The 18,998-nt window shown below is 39.1% G+C and overlaps 1 protein-coding gene across 1 annotated transcript; it reads left to right on the plus strand.

Annotated features, from left to right (window-relative positions):
* Window positions 1–5,151: 5,151 nt before the first annotated feature.
* Window positions 5,152–17,713, plus strand: cacng1b (calcium voltage-gated channel auxiliary subunit gamma 1b). Its single transcript, XM_088355281.1, has 4 exons — window positions 5,152–5,478; window positions 11,849–11,923; window positions 14,483–14,620; window positions 16,528–17,713. The coding sequence occupies exons 1-4, from the start codon at window positions 5,238–5,240 to the stop codon at window positions 16,758–16,760; spliced, it is 687 nt and encodes a 228-aa protein (XP_088211407.1). The 5' UTR covers window positions 5,152–5,237; the 3' UTR covers window positions 16,761–17,713.
* Window positions 17,714–18,998: the final 1,285 nt, after the last annotated feature.

Genomic DNA, 18,998 nt, shown 5'->3' on the forward strand with positions numbered 1-18,998 from the left:
ATGGGGTGGGGTGGGGGGTCAAAAGACAGTATTATTACACACTTAAAGGCCCAGTGTCCCTGCGAGCAAACGCGACTGGGCCGCAAATGCATGGAGGCGGAACGCGATAATGAAACAAGCCCCTCTCTGCCGCCTGCTTCCTCCTCCTTAAAAGCCATCTGATTTATCTCTGACGATCAATTTCTTGCTTGGCTTGGCTAGGGATGGTGTGTACAGAAAGCACTTTCACAGCACGGGTCCTTCTTAAATAGCGTGACGTGTCCGAATCGAACCGGCACAGTTGCGATGCACAACAACTGGCTGGCGGATTTGGTGTTACACCTGCAGAGTGCAAATGGACGGAAGCTGACTTGGTCTCACAGCTGGGAACATTTTGCACTTCTGTGGACATAATATTCCCGATACAGTAATCCTTCAATATTGGTGGGGGTTGCCTCCCTTAAAAGTCCAAATATAGACAAAATCCACAAAGTGGAAACATTTATTTATGTATCTGATATGCACGCCTGTGTCAAGTTTAAATCCAATAGACATTCCACAAAATAAGGAGAGAAGACATCTGTGGATTTTACTTGCAAGGAGTACAGGGGTGGATGCCCTCAGATGAGGCGTTTAGAGACTTTATGATGAAAAGTCACACGGTAAACTTGAACCAAAACCAACTCTTTACCCAGAAGCTCTGGCAAAGCACCTAGAGCAATTTGTTTGGGCGAACAGAATGAATGGGTAGAAGGATACACAGGACAGTTTGCCCGCACACCTTTTTCTTGTCCAGCACTGTCTGCACTGAAGGTAAATGCTTCGGTATCCTTGTTAGCTGTACTTTGTGACAAAAGAACTTTGCTCGCACCTTGTTTTGAAACCATTATTTAGGAAAAAAAATGAGTCTCAACACTCTTAAGTAACTCTGGGAGGAAGGCATCTTTTAAGTGGTTATCATATGAATATGGGACACAGGCTCTGACATTATTACTATTTCATATATTTTATCAAATCATCAAACTTCACACAGTGAAATAAAATGCGCTGAAGAATTAGCTTTTGTCTGGAGAGCAGGTTTGATGGTTTTGTTTCAAAATATAAGGTGTGCCACCCCAGTCTCCCCAAAACAATTAACATTTTTACTATTATGGCTCTTTGAGTCAAAAGGGTTCCTGACCCCTGCTCTAACATATTGTATTTTTAGCTTTAAATGATCGATTTTGCAGCTTATTGATATGGCTAATAATTGATCAGTCCAGAAGGAAAACAGTATAGACACACAAATAAATAACAAACTACGTTTTATTTACATGATGAAGAAAATTGGATCAATTGCAAGAATAAAGCACATAGTTTACACAATCACTGTAAGATTATGTAACCGGTCAGCAGGGCTGATCAATAAAATTGGTTTTAGGATAATCAAATCATTTCAATGATCAGGATTTATTTCACAGCGTGTCACCATGGAATATTTGCTCAAAACACCCAAAACAGTTGTTGTGTTATCTTTTCCTGCATATCTCTGATAAAAAAGGAAGCCCCACAGGGATGGGTGTGTGAGAGGAGGCATATGACCTCACAGGAAGATGAAGAAAGCCAGGTTCCTATCCCTTTTGGCAGTTATTCTCATTCAGATGACACGGACGGAGAGAACCACGGGCCTTCCAAGCTTCATGGCTCTGGGGTGGCCAGGTCCAAAGCCTTTGGACCTCAGTCAGCCATCTTAGCCCTGGCCCGTGTTATCCCCTCCGACCCCCAAAGAGGAGAGCTTCTGGCAGTTGGAGAGCGGATAGAAGAGAGGAAGAAAGCTGTTTGCGCTTCTCCTTTGAAATTGAAGATGTCACGGTCACTGGAGACGGGTCCTGTTACCGGTGAGTTTCTGTTGATGCTTTCTGAAATAAATTTCTCCAATTGGTTTATTGCAAGTATTTAAATTATAATTACTTTTGATAAAAGGCAAACATAACACATATTCAAATCATTATTATTTTACAAATACACACTTTCATTATTATAGATCTGGAGAGTCTGGTCACTTCCTGCAAATGGATGTGTTGAAGGTGTTGGCAGAGTTAGTGGATAGAAAAAGGGTTGGTGGCAGTGTAGTTCCCCTTGACTACAAATATAAAGCTCACATTTTCTGCCCGAGTTTTTCTTTGACATTGTAGTATGTGCTCCTTTTCGTAACTGCTCCGGTATTCTCCATCTTAAATTGTCACATGATCCGAAAACTTGTGACATTAACAACTTGCAGTAGGGCTGAATATGGCTTCAGGTGTGCAGGGACACAGCGCCATTTGTGTTGTGCAGATAAAGGCTTCAGTCTAAAATTCCCTATGCGGTTGTTGCCAGGTGTGCAGCAGGCTTAAACCTGCGGGTTAAAATCCGGTGAAGCTTGAAGAAAGACATTATTGAGTTTTGTCCTTAAATTTAAGCTTGCTGCGTTTAGTCAGGGATTGTAATAGTATAAGTTTTTCAGTTATATCCGTTTCATTATTTAGTCATTACAGAATTATTTCGATCTTCACATTACTCTTTTAATTTAGTTTTTGATTAGTTTTGTATATAAATAAAGCATTTACTTCCAGTTGTGTATTTGAGTGAAGTATTTACTACTGGTTGTGTTTATTTGATGTCTCGTCCGGTTGTTGTGCATTCCTCGAACATTTTAAGTGATTTGGTTTGTGGCTGACTTTTGCCAGACCACTCACAAATTACAATGAGCCAGCTTATCTGCCCAAAGCTGAAAATAAGGTTATTTGGTAAACTTCCACTACATTCAGAGACTCTTCTTTCAAACCACGCCCCCCATCTCTGATATAATACTGCCCCACCTGTTCTCTAATGCTTTTTTGGTGACTACACAAGCCCAGAATGTATTTTGTTTTTTGTTGTGCTTTATTTTGTTGCAGTAAAATTCTCAACTGAACTTTTCTCCCCATTTTTTGTTTTATTTGTCATCAACTCAAACACGGACTTGTAAATTGGACACACACAGAGGCAGAAAAAATGAATGTAAATGATTTTTATTGCACTTCACTTGTTTAACTGTTAAATGTATAACGTATTTCTGTGAATTAAATGTTTAGTGTAATAATCAGTAGCTCATAATTCATATTGTAATGAAGCAAGTTCTGACTTTCTTCAAGTACATAATGAGATAATGAGGTGAGTGTGAACCCTGTTAGTCACGTACTTTGAGTTGAAAAAAGGCCCTTCTGAAAGCAAAGCGCGTTGCTCGAAAAATAAAAAACAGGTCCATTTGCTCAAAGCTTTTATATGAATGAAAAGAATGATTGTGTCAGTGAAATTAGCTATTTCTTTCACAGAGCTTTTTACCCTTTGAGTTTTAAAATTACATTTTGGGATGGCTTCATTGGTTCGATGAGAAGCAGGTCCATCACAACTCCATTAGCTTTAATTTCAAAACCCTTTTTTTCATGCAAAGCAAATCAGAATCTAAAAACAGATTAGTGGGGACTCTCTGTTTTCCCCTTTTGTTTACTCTTTCTCTTTTTTCTCTTGTTTGCTCTTTTCTCGTTCCCTTTCTTCATTTGTTTTTTTCTCTTTCTCTTTCTCTTTTCTTTTCCTCTTCCTCTCTTTCTCTCTCTCTCTCTCTCTCTCTCCCTCTTTCTTTTTCCTTTCTCTTTAATCTTCTAGTCCGGCACCTGTAAGATCATTTTTTTAATCTACCTAGTGGCCCCTGAGCTCAAATGAGCTTGACACCCCTGCTTTGTTACTTCTGATGTATACTTAATTTTCCAGATGTTGAAAGGGGTACAAATAGAAATTTGTTCGGGCTTAGATAAAAGTTGTAAACTAATTATCTGTTTTATTTTAATGATTTCATTTTTATTATTATCATGTAAAAAATCTTGGTATTTGGAAAAAAAGAGAAAAGATTGTTAATCAATTTCTCACACTACAAAAAATACTCACCGCATTGGAAGAAAATGTTCCTCAATGTGACGATTTATTTTCTTAAATGTATTCCATTGTTACCTTTAGTCTTCAGTAAAACAAGTAAATCAATATTTAAACAAGCAAAAATAATTTACATGTCGGTAGCTCAGGAGATTGAGCGCTCATCTTGGGATCATGGCTGCTCGGCAGCTATTGGGAAACGTGAAGCACATTGTAAAGCGCTTTGGGAAGTCTTCATTGACTTGAAAAGGGCTATATAAATGCAGATCATTTCATTTCATGAAAGCTAATTATTTTTATTTTTTTCAAAGCAAATACTATTTTTAAAATAAGGATCAACTATATGAGCCAATTTGTCACATTTTAAAAACTACAGAGTCTTTCTTTCTTTCTTTCTTTTTAATTTAATTCTTTCATTTTTTCATTCTTTCAATTTCAAATGAATGAAAATAACGTAAGGATGGGTTAAATTATGTGTCTTTGTTTTGTGGTGTACAGAAATATTAAACTATTCTGTCAGAAACTAACTGTAGAGTATCTTTCTACAAGTGTGGAACAGTGTCAATGTACAACAACAAATACTACTACGAGTAGAGCGCTAGTAGTAGTATTTGAAATACATACACACTTACTATATACTTACTACATTCACATACAACCAGCAAAAGTGCAGAAATCGTGTATAGTAGGGAAAATGCAAAAGCATTTTTCTTATTGAAGAATAAAATCAGTTAAAACCTGAAACTGGAATAGTTCCCAATATTGACATACTACCCATAAAGTCCTAAGTACATTTTTTGCAGTGCACTTTGTATCGTTTTGTGCTGTTTCTTATAAACAATCCTTTTTGTGTCTTTTGTGGCGTTAAATGTGGACTACCTCCTGACATGGGAGCACCATTTGAAATAGAAAATCCTGATTGGCTGAGTAAGTAGACCAGCTCATCTGTCAACTAATAAAGGAAATATGCCCCTCGGGCTTCCCTGACACGCAAATGAGTTTTGAATCAGCTAAGAATATGAATAATATGTTCCACACAAATGACGATGTTTTGAGGCACTGCACAATAAAATGCAGGAACAGAAAACAAGTTGACTTGAGAATACTTGCAAATTAAATCAAATATTCATCATTTAAAGTCCAGTTTCCACTCACCAAAAAGAAGGTAGTGAGAGAGAGCAAAAGAGTAGAGAGGTAGAAAGTAGGGCGCTGTTCTCAGGTCCCTTCCATATTTTTCCCCGAAGCAGCAGGAACAAGGCAGAGGGCAAGAAAGACAAGAAAGTGTTGCAAACCAGGAACAGAGGAACTCAAGGCTTCCGTTGCGCAAAATGTTTGAGGAGCAGGCCACCAAGGTGAAGATCACGTCGGTGGTGATCGTGGTGGGCATGGTAGCTTTGCTGGCCGCTGTGGTGACGGACCACTGGGCCGTCCTCAGCCCTCGTGTGGAGAAGCTCAACGCTACGTGCGAGGCTGCCCATTTTGGCCTCTGGAGGCTATGCAAGAAAAATATCTTCATGGTGGAGGAGGACCCACAGGGCAAAGGCTGCGGACCCATTAGCTTACCTGGAGGTAGGATTAGCAGTGTATTCTAGTTGGGTGGGTCAATTTCTCAGTCTGCAAAAAGAGCATGTAATTTAAGGACTGGGTGTGGTCTGTCGGGAAATGGTGTGTATGGTGTGTTTATAAGGTTAAGTAAAGGAAACTAGTGAAATTGTACACACTCCTTAAACCTTTTACTAGCAAAAGTAAGTCACATTTTATCCCTGGTAACTTTAACAGAATTCTGACTTTAAATACACAAAGTCATTTGAGATCAAGTGACACGTGCGAAAGCATTCATGCAACATAAAATAAAGGTGGGTTCTCATTGGTTGAGGAAGCGAATCCAGAAATGTTTACACAAGCTATTCAAGCAACCACAAGGTCAAAGCAGAGGAACTGTACAAAATTAAAGCAGACCTTCAAACTAGCGCATCTTTTGGATGTCTTTGTGCCAAAAATAGCTGGAGAGGTGCTCACATGGAACCACATGTTCTCCAGCATAATTGTTAGACATCGGAAAAACCTCTCCTACTTTTGGGGATAATTAAAAAAAATGTTGACATTCTTCCAGTTGAATTCCCTCAAATTCTGAGAGCTACTAGATGTGCACTGTGTTTCACATATATTCCACCACTTATCGCCTGTTAAGTAGTATTTATTTTTCTGGTCATACAAGCACTATTCGGCACATTTCAGTTCCAGAACATTTCATTAAGTTGACAGATTAAAATAATTTTGGAAAAAATAAAAAACCTGGAGAGGCAAAAAACAATTCAAGCAAATGTCAAAAAGTCCATGGACGACCTCAGATGTTCTTGATGTTTACTCTGTTTTGTCTACTGGTGTCCGTGCAACATCTATTGCAGTCTGGTTATCATGGAAGGGGGATTACCTCATAGGCTGTCCTTTCTCAACGTTTCCTACTTTTCCCAATGCCTTCATCCTTGCCCCCATGTAGGTTTAAAGTCATAAGATGATGTAAATACCATAACTGTGGCCGGAGCAGCCCTTTGAGACTCTCGGTGATTAAGGGATATACAAAAAAATGTGATTTGCTTTGACTTGTCAGGCTTTAAATACACTTTCACGCCCAGCAGTCCAAAACACCTCACCATATATATATATATATATATATATATATATATATATATATATATATATATATATATATATATGCTTATTGACATTATTTGGCTGCCAGGAGTGCCTGCTCTCAAAGTTTAGTGTTATTAAAAGTTACAGCCATTGCCTGTTTGATGTAACATGTGTTTTACCAATTTCCATTTTGATACTCCAATGACAATATGTGAGCCAAGGGCAGGTAAATGTCACGCTTCCGAAACCCTCCAGCAAATTCAATCTGACTGACTCTGATAACCTCACATCAGTCCAAATGTTATCTAAATTTCAATGAAGATTACATTTGGGGTAACTTTGGTGGGTGGGTGTGGGGTTCCCTTAACCACATTGGTTCATAGGGCCACCAACTATTTTGGTGTGTCTTGGGCAGGTACAGTCTGGTGGTCTCCATCCCTGTTCAACCAACAAATGTTTACTTTGGGAACCAAAAATCAAATCTAATCAGATTTTAAATAATGTACTAAGTTGCCCTTGGAATAAAGCTGGAATTTGCAAATATGTATTTTCTTGGCTCTGCTTACGCGCCTGGTCACTTTGGTGTTGAGATTTCTTTCAATGACACTTAATCCGGCTGGCTCATGCTGCAGCACATCAGGACCAACCTTAATAAAGTGTGCCTTAGTGCTTCATCTTAACAATTAAAAGCACACCTGGGAGACCCGTGTTGAGTTCAGTGGTGGGGATTTGGAGGTGCAGAGGACTGACGAGGATGTGAGGTCCACAAGCAATGATTTATGGAATGAGATTGAGAAAATAAATTGAAGGATATTCAAATGTCCGAAGGGAGCTTTTAGAAGGCCTTGTCTGTTCACTTTAAACATCTCTGCATCCTTCTATTTGATGATACAGTATTTGAAGGAAAATTCAATGTCAAAGCATCTGCATGCCCAAGCAGTACGTCATACTCTTTCCTTCGTGTAGAGGAAATAGCTGGGAGTGAGAAAGTGTTTGGGGAAATGGCAAGCAGCTTGTAAATTGACAGAAAAAACGTTCCCATTGAGTGAATATGACAGTGAGTCAAGTCCCGTTCTGTTAAAACTGCTGCTACGGCAGCATCCCGTCATCGAGCAGCTTTTAGTGTCAAGTTGCTATCGACTCGAAACTAATGCAACACAGACATATCTTGTTGAAATTGTTTTCATATTAAAAAAGAAAATACAGAAATGCGCTGAACCCTCACTTTTGTGAATTATGTTTTGTTTTGACTCGGTTAGTGCCCGAAGCTAAGGCAGCACCATTCACCCAGAACTTAAGGGTTGAATCCAGTTCACCATGCTTGACAAAGTAGCATTTGGGATAAAGACAGTATTCTTGTTTGCCCGCGTCCCTGTGTCCTAGACACATCATTTTTGCTGGGGACGCATTGGGTCAAATCAACGTGCGTCCCCGGGACGAAACTTTTTTGACACCAAATGTTCATTATTACCCGATTACTTTTTTTTTTAACAAAAATTACCGCACTCCAAACTTTTCGTTAGGCAGATCCGCCATTGTTGTTTTGGTCTCGCGCCGATCTCGGCAAACAAGATCTCGTTGCTTCGAGATAACGTCATTGTTTTGGTGGTTGTCGAGTGGAAGAGAAGTATGCCTCCGTAAAAACAGTTGGTATTAGGTGCAAATCAACAAAAAATTGGTAATTTCTTCAGTGTCGGCAATAAGTCGAAACATAACACAGAAAGTGGTAAAAACGGCAATAATTCCGGCACGAAAAAACGGCGGAGAAATTCTTCAGAAGACCGCGAAGGCAAGGAAAACACGTGTTTTGAAGCGAACGATTCGGCGAAAGAAAATAAACAAAAGAATACTAGCAAGAAAAGGACTTTTCTGCCAAAATAGACTCAATTATACTCCTGGTTACGCTATGAGGAGGATGATAATGGATTGGACTTTGAGAAGGCATTCCAACTATGGCGGGATAGCAAACCACGAAGATTATATGAACTGAAAAATTTGAAGTGATAACTGCTTTGTATTACCAATTAACTGTGATGATTAAAACGCATGAATATATAAATATTTCAGCAATATTATTTTGTATAGTGTACAATATTGTGAACTGAAAAATCTGAAGTGATAACTGCTTTGTATTACCAATTAACTGTGAAGATTAAAACTGAATGAAAATATAGATTAATATAATTATTTCAGCAATTATATTTTGTGTAATGTACAATATTGTTGTGAACTGAAACATTTTGAAGTGATAACTGATTTGAATTACTAATAAACTGTGATGATTAAAACTGAATGAATATATAGATTTATATTATATATATTATTTGTCACCGATTTACAATTTCAACCGCGATAACACTAAATTTTGGGGACCCATAGATCTGTGTTGGGACCCATAGATTTTTGAGCATGCGAGTCCCTGGGACCCATCACTTTTCAGAGGTAAAATGAACACTGTAATGAGAAGTTTCCTTTTTAAGGAAAAAAATGACTTTGTTTCAAAGTGATGTTCTTATAGGGAAGGTGTGTAGGGGTAAAAAACTTAATTCATGAAAAAGGCATATAATAAGTAAAAATACACAAACTATCCTATAAACATGAGTTTTTAGATACTCATAGGTCGAGAAATTTGTATTTATTTGACATCACATTTCACCCAGAGGAAAACTGACATGATTGTCCGCCAACTTGCTGCCAAAAACCTTGAGAGGGGAGGAACCTTTAGCAGCAAGATGGGGAAAATCCTGTCAGCTCCCTTCAGGTGAGCCTCATGTTTTCTAAAATAATAGATTTCTCGGTCCACGAGTATCTTTTATGGGAAAATGCACGTTTTTTTGAGACAAACAGGCTCAGAGACAGCTTCTTCCCCAGGGCAATCACCATTCTAAACATTTGCACAGACATAAAGGAGCAAGTCAATGTAAAATTTTATATGATACCAACAGAACCTTAGAATTCCATCTTAAACTGACAGGAAGCCAGTGTAGGTCACCTAAAATCAGGGTAATGTGATCAAATGTTCTTGTTCAAGGCAAATGAATCACAGCATAAAAAATCCCTTTGAATGGCAAGCCTGGAAATATTACACATTTACCGTTGTAATCACTCCCATGCCACTAAAAGGTATTTATCAGTTGGGGGCTAAAGTCCTTCCGTTAATTCCATCTTCGCTTGCTTCTGCGATCTAACGAGCGTGTCGGCATGGTGATAACGTACTGCTGCAATCTTTCAACCATTCTCGCAATATTGGCAAGTTTCCCTCCTGAGGAGTCAATACTGTGGTCATAATGGAGTTCTTCCCAAAAGCTTTGTTATCACAAGTAACCCAGAAATAAATAACACGCTCCCTTTCACTGGCCCTATGAGGACAAACCTGAAACATGATTGGTTCAAGTGTGAGTCCCGTTGCGCATATAACTGACGTTACATTCGTGCCGGCACTGCTGATGACTGCTTGTGAAGGCGCTGAGGTTGAGACGCTTGGTAGACGCTCAGCTGCACTCCTGTGTTTTCTTTATGGAGATAACGTTAATTGCATAATCACATTGGCTGGTTTTGTTTATTTCGCTGAATCCTGGTCAGCGTTCCATAGTTCTTTCTCTAGCACTGAGCCTACCTGGTGGGCTGTTTGAAGACTAGAACAGTGTTTTTCAACCAGTGTGCTGGGGCACAACTAACTGTGGTGTGTCTTGGGAAAGGACAGCTTGGCGGCACCAATCCCTCTTCAGATCGGTTTTTGGGGTTGGTCTTTACTGAAAGAACGTAGTAAAAGACATTTTTGTTCCACTGTTCCTGATTTAAAAATATAGTAATACTTGAAAAATTATTTAAAAATATAGCACAAAGAGACCAGTGGCTGGATTTGAACCTGTTACCTCAGAACTGTAGGGCTGACGTGTTACCCACTCAGCCGCTGTTCTGCCCACTGTACTCGGGATTACACACTGTATTTTGTCAATATAATTTTAACAAAAGCACACATCCAACTCATTATTGGTGGCTTTTAGATAGTATAGTCGTTAAAAAAAAATCCCATTATCCAAACCAGAACTGCAGTTTCTGTTTCTTGAACTTCTTGAAAACACATAATGATTTTTTCACATTTTTCAAAAGGATCATATCTATTGGAGTCAAGGAGTCTCAAAGAGCTGCAAAGACCACAGCCTATTGCAAACTACAGACTATTATTACACCATTCCCTGATCTAAAACCTAGATAAGGGCAAGTCAATACTCAAAAACCTCAACATGAGGAAAATGAAGAAACCTTGAGAAGGGAGGCACATGAGGTAATCCCCCTACCAAGATGACCAGGTTGCAATGGATATAACATTAACAAATGATACATAGATATTGTCAACATGAAATATAGGTCATTCATAAGCTATGGAATATAAATGTATATAAGCCTAGATTTAAATAGTTACGCTGAGGTTGCAGATCGAATCTCATAGGACAGACCATTCCACAGCACCCAGGCCCAAATGGAGAACTCTCTTGAACTTGCGGATCTCTTCTTGGCTCTTGGGACCACTAGTAGACCAACATTTTAAGAGCGAATCCTCCGGACAGGAACATAGGGGAACCACTTGCGTTGTTTATCAAAATAAACCCTTTAAATGCTGAGGTATGAATGGGAAAAATGCTTGCAAGTATTGTGGCAACAGAGAAATAGTTGCTTACAGTCTCATACAGCATATTTCAATTGTACACATACTTATGCGCACACACAAAAACAAATACGCACGTACACACAACCACTGTACTCTATGCCTTAAAATGTGGATGAATTGGACAGGCCAGCAGCCTGTTGCTAGGTAACGTCTTTAGCGATTCTTTCTCATCCAGGGTAACAAACGGCTCTTCTGTTGCTTGGTGTAAACCTACACGGACATACGCACATCATATTGACCATTTGTGAATGTAAAGCGAGGACCCGCACTTTGTAGCTTTATTCAAAGGTTCAAATAGTCAAACGTGGCAATGCTTGACTTTTCTATTTATCCTCTCAGCTTGGGTGTCCTGAGTGACAGCGAACATAAAATGGATGGGAGGGATGTGACTTGCATTTGTATTTTTGTTTTTTCTTGTTTTGTTTATTTATTGGAGATGCAAATTGTGACGAAAATGTTTGTCAATGATGAACTTGAATTGGGCTTTTTGACCAAAATACTACAAATTGGTATACACTCTAGCAACTGAAAAACGGTAAAATAATTGCGACAAAACAGTTGAAATAATCTAAACGTAATTCTCCATTTGAGGTCACCTGTTATTTATCTTTCCTGTGTTCTCTGCTGCAGCCAAGAACTGTTCCTACTTCAAATACTTCACATCAGGAGAAGAAGCAGAAGTTTTTGAAGTCAAGACCCAGAAGGGTAAAGGTTGCACCGCCTATCGTGCTTGTGTACATTGTATATATATATATGGTGTAAGCAAACCCAAGCCTGCCCTTTCGGCTCATGATGAAAAACAATAAAATATGATAGCGAGAATCCCTGTAGTAATATTGTTCTCGCCTCTGGCTAGACTTTATTCCCACTTTAATTTACTGCAAGAAGAAGATTAACAAGGCCACAACATTTGGCACACCTGTGTTTTTCAAATTTGAGCAAATACAAAATGTCTTTGGAGTAATGTATTATACACAGATTATGTGACAGGGGTCGCAGACCTGTTTCACACTATGAGCCATGAAAGCAAAACATTTTGAATTTTTTTTGAGGGGAAGAGAGAGCCAAACCATATGTTATTAGACAAAATTCAACTAAACCACCAAAACTGCTCTCCAGACAAAAGCTCATTCTTCAGTAAATGCCATATCAATGGGTAACGTTCGATGATTTGATAAATGTAATGAAATAAAGATAATGCCAGAGCCTGTGTACCCTATCATATCTACTATAGCACTAAAAAGTTGTCGCCCTCCTGCAAAGACTTAAGGTCATCGCGGCTCATTTTGACTGTGATTTTGTCCGTGAATATTATTTTAAAAACAAGTTGAGAGCAGACTTTTTTGTAAAAATGTCATAAAATACTTCAAATGAGAAGTATACAGATGTATTTGCCTTCTGTGCGCAGGGTGCTGGGTGATAAAGAGATAGATAGATAGATAGATAGAGAGAGAGAGAGAGAGAGAGAGAGAGAGAGAGAGAGAGAGAGAGAGAGAGAGAGAGAGAGAGAGAGCATTATATCTACAGAGATCTGCCCACCCCTACTGCTCACCCGAAAAATTGCTCTCACTGCTTGGCTGCCGTTCTTATGCGTTCAAGGTTTGTTCTGTGGCTTTTATCGTAAAGTGTCTCAACAATGAGCATACATCGTTTAATGTACGTATGTTTGGGGCGGCAGTAGCTCAGGAGGTAGAGCGATCGTCTTAGGATTAAGGGATCCCAGTTCGAATCCCGGCTTGTCCGTGTTACATGTCGAAGTGTCTTTGGGTAAGACATTGAACCCCCAATTACCCCCAATAAGCAGGTTAGCGCCTTACATGGCTGCACAGATCACGGCCGCTATTGGGAAATGTGAAGCACAATGTAAAGCGCTTTGGGAAGTCATTGACTTGAAAAGCGCTATAGAAATGCAGATCATTTCAATGCAGATCATGTACATAAATATATATAAACTGGATCGAACCCTTTCTCTTCTAGTGCTGCTTTGGGTTCGAATATGTCATAAATTGGTACATAAAGGAAACGTTTTTGGAGGGACATATTCTATCTCGGGGCCACATCTTGAAAATTACCTAGAAATTGATAAGTAACTATTCAAGTGCTTTGAAGACAAAATATAAAAAGGACATGGAGTGTCTCAACAGTTAGTTTGCAAGCTCTCAAGATTGTACAAGCCAAGAATGTGAAAGGTTCACCATTTTCACCATCCACAAGTTAGTGTACACGTTTTCTTGAATTTCTTTTATTATGTTTGTTGTTTATTATAATTTCTCGTGAGTCGGCTTTAATATGAGTATCTACGATATTTTGTAACTAAAGTGGAACCTCGGTTCTCGACCATAATCCGTTACAGAACCCTGTTCGAAAACCGATTTGTTCCATCACGGAAATCATTTTTCCCATTAAAAATAATGTAAATCGTTTTAATCCGTTCCAACACCCCGAATACTTACCATGAATGTTTAACGTATACATATAAAGTTAACCCAGGCTTATCGTACGTTCGCGTTATCGTAATCTTATGAATAGGATTTCTTTGTGGTGGTCAGCAGAAGGCGCTCGCACACCTCCTTTATATTTGGCTATTATTTCTTTCTTAAATGCTATAGTTGTACGCACTACTTTTCTTTTTTCACCTGTAGCAACTTTGCTGCCTGCACTGACTTTCTTCGGAGGCATAATAAGGGGCTAAAACCCCCGTACGCCGCTCAGCATCGCACCCTAGCGTACGCACCCATGCATTACTGGCGTTCGAACTCCGATATTTTGACCGAACAGCGAAGCAAGAATTTCTCAAAATTTTTGGTCGGACTCCGATTTGTTCGAACTGAGAGGCGTTCGAAAACCGAGGTTCCACTGTAGATAGTTACTTTCAGAGTAATGTGCTACTTTTGGGTGTCAGTAGTCTGGTACGTAACAGGAAACAGATACAATAAAGTAACTATTAACTAGAACTGATTACTTTTTCCATAATGTGCCTAACGTTGGTTATTACTGATATTTCATTTAAATAATGTAGCGTAAAACCCATCGATCTATTCTAGTCTTCAAAGTATAATTTCCACGCATAATAAGAATCTACATTGTGTGTGTGCATGTCTATGATTTTTTACATGACCAGGTTTTCTTTGCAAACGTGTCATGCAAAATTAAACAGCGCAGCCACACAGATGCTACGCTTGTTTTCAGCTTCTAGCTAATTAAGTGCGGCGTCAGTCAATAACGCAAGTGACCACAGGGCTTTTCACGACGTTTTATTGTCAGAGTACAACATCTCTGCAGCGGCCATCACCGTTTTCAGTCTGTTCTTCATGATCCTGGGGACCTTGTGCGTCATCTTCTCCTTCGGGAAGGGACGCGATTATCTTCTCAGGCCTGCAGGGATGTTCTTCGCCTTTGCAGGTACACCTCGTCTCGAATTTGTTTTTAATGTTTATCTGCAGTGGGATGATTAACTTGTACTAATTTGATTTGATTTCCCAGTAATCCCTCGTTATTGCAGGGGTTACATTCCAACAATAACCCGTTATAGTGGAAGTCCGCCAAGTAGAAACCTTTATTTTATGACAATAACTACAGTTTAACACTTTATTATATACTGACACCAAGTAACAAACCCTTTATACGGGCTAAAGCATTTGTTTTACAAATAAAAGTACTGAATAGACATTTTTTTATTTTATTTGACCAATAACTTCAGTGTCATCAAATAATAACAACCAGGGTGACTGTTTTGCCATACAGAATAGAGAATAAAATGCTCAATGGGAATCCCATAAGCACTGAAACCATGAAAAATAAACCGGGTTGTAGTATTTGGTTTCTCTGTTTCAAAATCAGTCTGTTCAGACACACGTCGGCATTGATGGGCAGCGGCGTGTGACAATATTGATACAAGATACTAAATCTGTCATGATGACTGATTAATTTCACCTGTGCCCGCTCGTTTGGGGCCAGCCGCTGCTGCCTTCCTTATTGGTTCCGTGTCCTATTTAAGCTCAGTCCTTTCACTCGCCTGTTATCAGTCCGTCAGCGAACCTCTGATTCTACAAGGCAAGCATTTTGACTCTGACTCCCCTCGGCCCCGTTTTCCACCCGTCCATTCCTGATTTCCCCGTTAGTCTCCGGCTACGACCTGTTTTTTGACCGTGACCACGTTTTGATCTCCCGTCCCGGCTTACGACTCATTTTATGACCCAGACCACGTTTTGCTCTCCTGTCAAGGCTTTCTACCTGTTTTTCCGTATACGACACTATGATCTCCCACTGCGGAAGATCCACTTCCGCATTCGGAACACGTTCCAGCGAGTACCGGATCGCGGGTGCTCCCTTTCCTCTTTATTTCAATAAACTTGTGGTTAACGTTACGCATCTGGATCCTAATTCCGTTCTGGTCGTGACAAAATCAGGAAAAACTGTTTTGTTCTCGTACAATGAGTACATCAGTGACATCAGTACTACTTGAAATTCCACTCCCAATCTCCCAAAATACCTCAACTTATTTACTAAATACCTATGAATCCTAGTATTATATATTGTAGTTAAAATCACATTATATGTTCCTCCATTTTCTAGTTCCTGGCTACCACCAGATGACACCCAACCCTATTTTTATTTTAATTATTGCAAATTAAACTATCATAAAATAGGCAGGTATTTGTACCAATACAGTATGGTAGTTACCCATATAACCAGTACCTTGCCCATTTCTGCAAATAACAAATGTAAAAGTAATTTCCACTTTACTTGAAAATTTTCTTTGCCACATTTTAGAACTAGTTATTATCAGCAAAACTAGGAAATAGTAACCAGCGTGTTTTGGCAAAATTAGGAGTACGCAGTTTTTATCTGGTGGAAAACGCGGGGAGTAAAACTCATTGGAAAAAGAAATACTTGCATACCTGTCAATCTTAGCCAATTGCTCCCCTTATTAATGATTGTAATTCCCCTTATTAAGCAATATTAAACCTTACAAACACAACACAGCACCCACTTACTCACAGAAAGACAGACTATGTAGAATGAAAACAATATTATTACTTTATTTACCAAGTAAATGTTAACATTTACTAGTAATCTTGCCAATTTTAGGACTCTTCTGAAATGTTATCATCTGCTACCAGTGACTGAGACAATCCGGATTACAGCCGGAATACCCAAGACAAGATCAGTCTAACAAAAAAATCCCTGTAGAATATTTGTTGTACACAATTTAAAATGATCAGAAACTGTATAAATTATGGGAACAATGTATAAGTTGACAGATATATACTCGAGTGCCGACAGCTGAAAACTGGACTCGCCTGCAGGCTTGTGCATCATCATCTCGGTGGAAGTGATGCGTCAGTCGGTCCAGAGGATGATCAAAAGTGACGAGACTATCTGGATCGAGTACTACTTCTCGTGGTCCTTCACCTGCGCCTGCGCTTCCTTCACCCTCCTCATTCTCAGTGGCGTCGCCCTCCTCCTCATCTCTATGCCGCACATGCCCAGGAACCCTTGGGAGACCTGCATGGACGCTGAGCCTGACACCTTAGATTAGCTACATACTTGCTCATAAAACTATTGAAAGAGTTTTGATAACAATTGAATTATTAATAGCTCTATTTTAAGTAGTTCTGTGGACTACAGAGGGAAAATGATTATTTGGGTGAAAAGCGATTTCATCTCGACCATTACTATGTCGCCAAGCCACGTCTATAAGAGGTATTACAAAAAAGCTTTTGTTTTCAATCAGGCACAGAATGTGTAGTGCTCCTTCCCACCATTATGCAAATGTGTTGCAAAATATTACACATGGCGGGGGACCTGAGATTTTTTTGTCGGTTGACCCATCTGGCTTGTTTGCTGTAGAGACGTCAATAAAGTAACACAGCACTTACAAACTGGCAAATCCAATTAACACAACATGTGAGGCAAGCTCCAAAACAGACAGCCTTTGTTGTGAACAAAGTTTTTCTGACCCCTTTATTTATGGCTGTTTATGATGGAAGAATGTCTAGAGGGGAAAAAATGTTGTGGTGCCAAAGAATTGGATATACAGCCGTATCAATTGAAATGAGTGTTTGAAGCAAATGACACAATGCAATGCAAGCAATGCAGATGCGGAACTCTGTGGGTCATTACCCAAACACTCGCGTCATGGAGAAAAGCTCTGTTGAATCATACCTGTCAACCTCTACGGCTCCATGCCCTTACAAACGGTCGGATTTTCTTTTACAAAATACAAAAAAATTTTACACCATTTTTATTTATGTAGTTTAACATGTTATATTGTACATGTGTTTCGTTAAATAATTCTGTACATATTCTCAATAATAAAAATATATATATTTTTTTTAAATATCAAGAACAATTGTAATCAGCGTAACTAAAATATCAATTAATAACACTTTAAATTTAAAATTGTAAATACTGTTATGATATTTTTGGAGGAAAAAATTAGTTGGCATTTCTATTTTGTAAACCAAACTACAATATCAACCATTGATGTGTAGTGGCTAATTTCGACTCTCCTGCAAAATCCTCCCCCCTCGCGTGAACATGCATTCTGCTGCGCTTTCGACAATAGCTTTATTGTTTTAATAAGCTTATTATATAGAATACTATTGCTATTGTCGGAAGTGCAGCAGAATGCGCGTTCACGCGAGGGGAGGAGGATTTTGCAGGGGAGTCGAAATTAGGCACTACAGCGGCAGACGCATGCAGTAGCATCAAACGCTCACTTCATTTGCAACGGGAAAAAAAACGATTTCCGCGGCGAACTCGTTTGACTTGATAGATTTGCAGATTCGTGATAGTCGGTGTATACCGGATGGTACCCATCATTGACAAATTTGCGTTTTTTCCGTACAGATTTTCTTGTACGTCGTACACGTCTTAAAATGCATAACAAACGTACTTTGTAGGGAAAAAACGTATCGGTTGACAGGTATGTTGAAGTGAAAAAGAAGAATGGTGAAATCTCCAGAGACTTCACTCCCTAGTGAACGCAGCCCTCTAGGAGATGTATGCAAGCAGATGCTTCAATCTTCCAAGCGACCTTTACTTTTGGAGTGATAGATGCAAGCCCGTCTCGTATTTACTTGATGTCACATTTCATCATTTCGGGGATTCATGCGTGTCGTGGAGCTCCTGCCTGCTCCAATTGATACGAGGACAAATTAACTTAAGGATTCCACAAAACAGCAACAAGCGTGTTGAAAATCCAGCGCATGGAACCGTATACACAGTTGTAATTATCTGAGTGCTATTTGCAGCATTGAGCATCAGTGCTGGTCTTTCTAGCTAGCGAAAGGTCATTTGGTAAAATTGCTTTGGTGCATGATTGGCTTGTGGAGGAAACACTAGCCACACTAATTTATCAAGTAAAAAAAAAGATAATTTCACCGCTCTCATGCCAATGTTCTATTTTGCTCCAATATAAGTGAGTTGTTATGTTTTCATCATGCTTTTACCAATTTATAAGTGGTGGACTTTTGATAATTATAAGATAGGATATCTGCTGCAATTTGTTTTCCAATTTAATTTTTTTGTTTATGATTGGTTTTACACAAAGCATGTGAATGGTAATTATAATAGCTATTTCTTTTTTCCCGTCGACTGGATTATTTTGTATTTGCGTGCAAGCCAGCCAAAATACAGAAGATAGAATATCATAGCTTTCTTTCAGGATTGCAGGTTGGAAGAAATCAATCTGAGATAAGAAAAAATGTGCTCCGTTATGGCTGAGAGACACAGGATTTATTGTAGTCCATTATCATGTGATGAAAGGGTAAAG

The sequence above is a fragment of the Urocampus carinirostris genome, chromosome 1 (assembly GCF_059441175.1).
Source record: "Urocampus carinirostris isolate Australia breed hairy pipefish chromosome 1, RoL_Ucar_1.0, whole genome shotgun sequence".
Lineage (NCBI taxonomy): Eukaryota > Metazoa > Chordata > Actinopteri > Syngnathiformes > Syngnathidae > Urocampus > Urocampus carinirostris.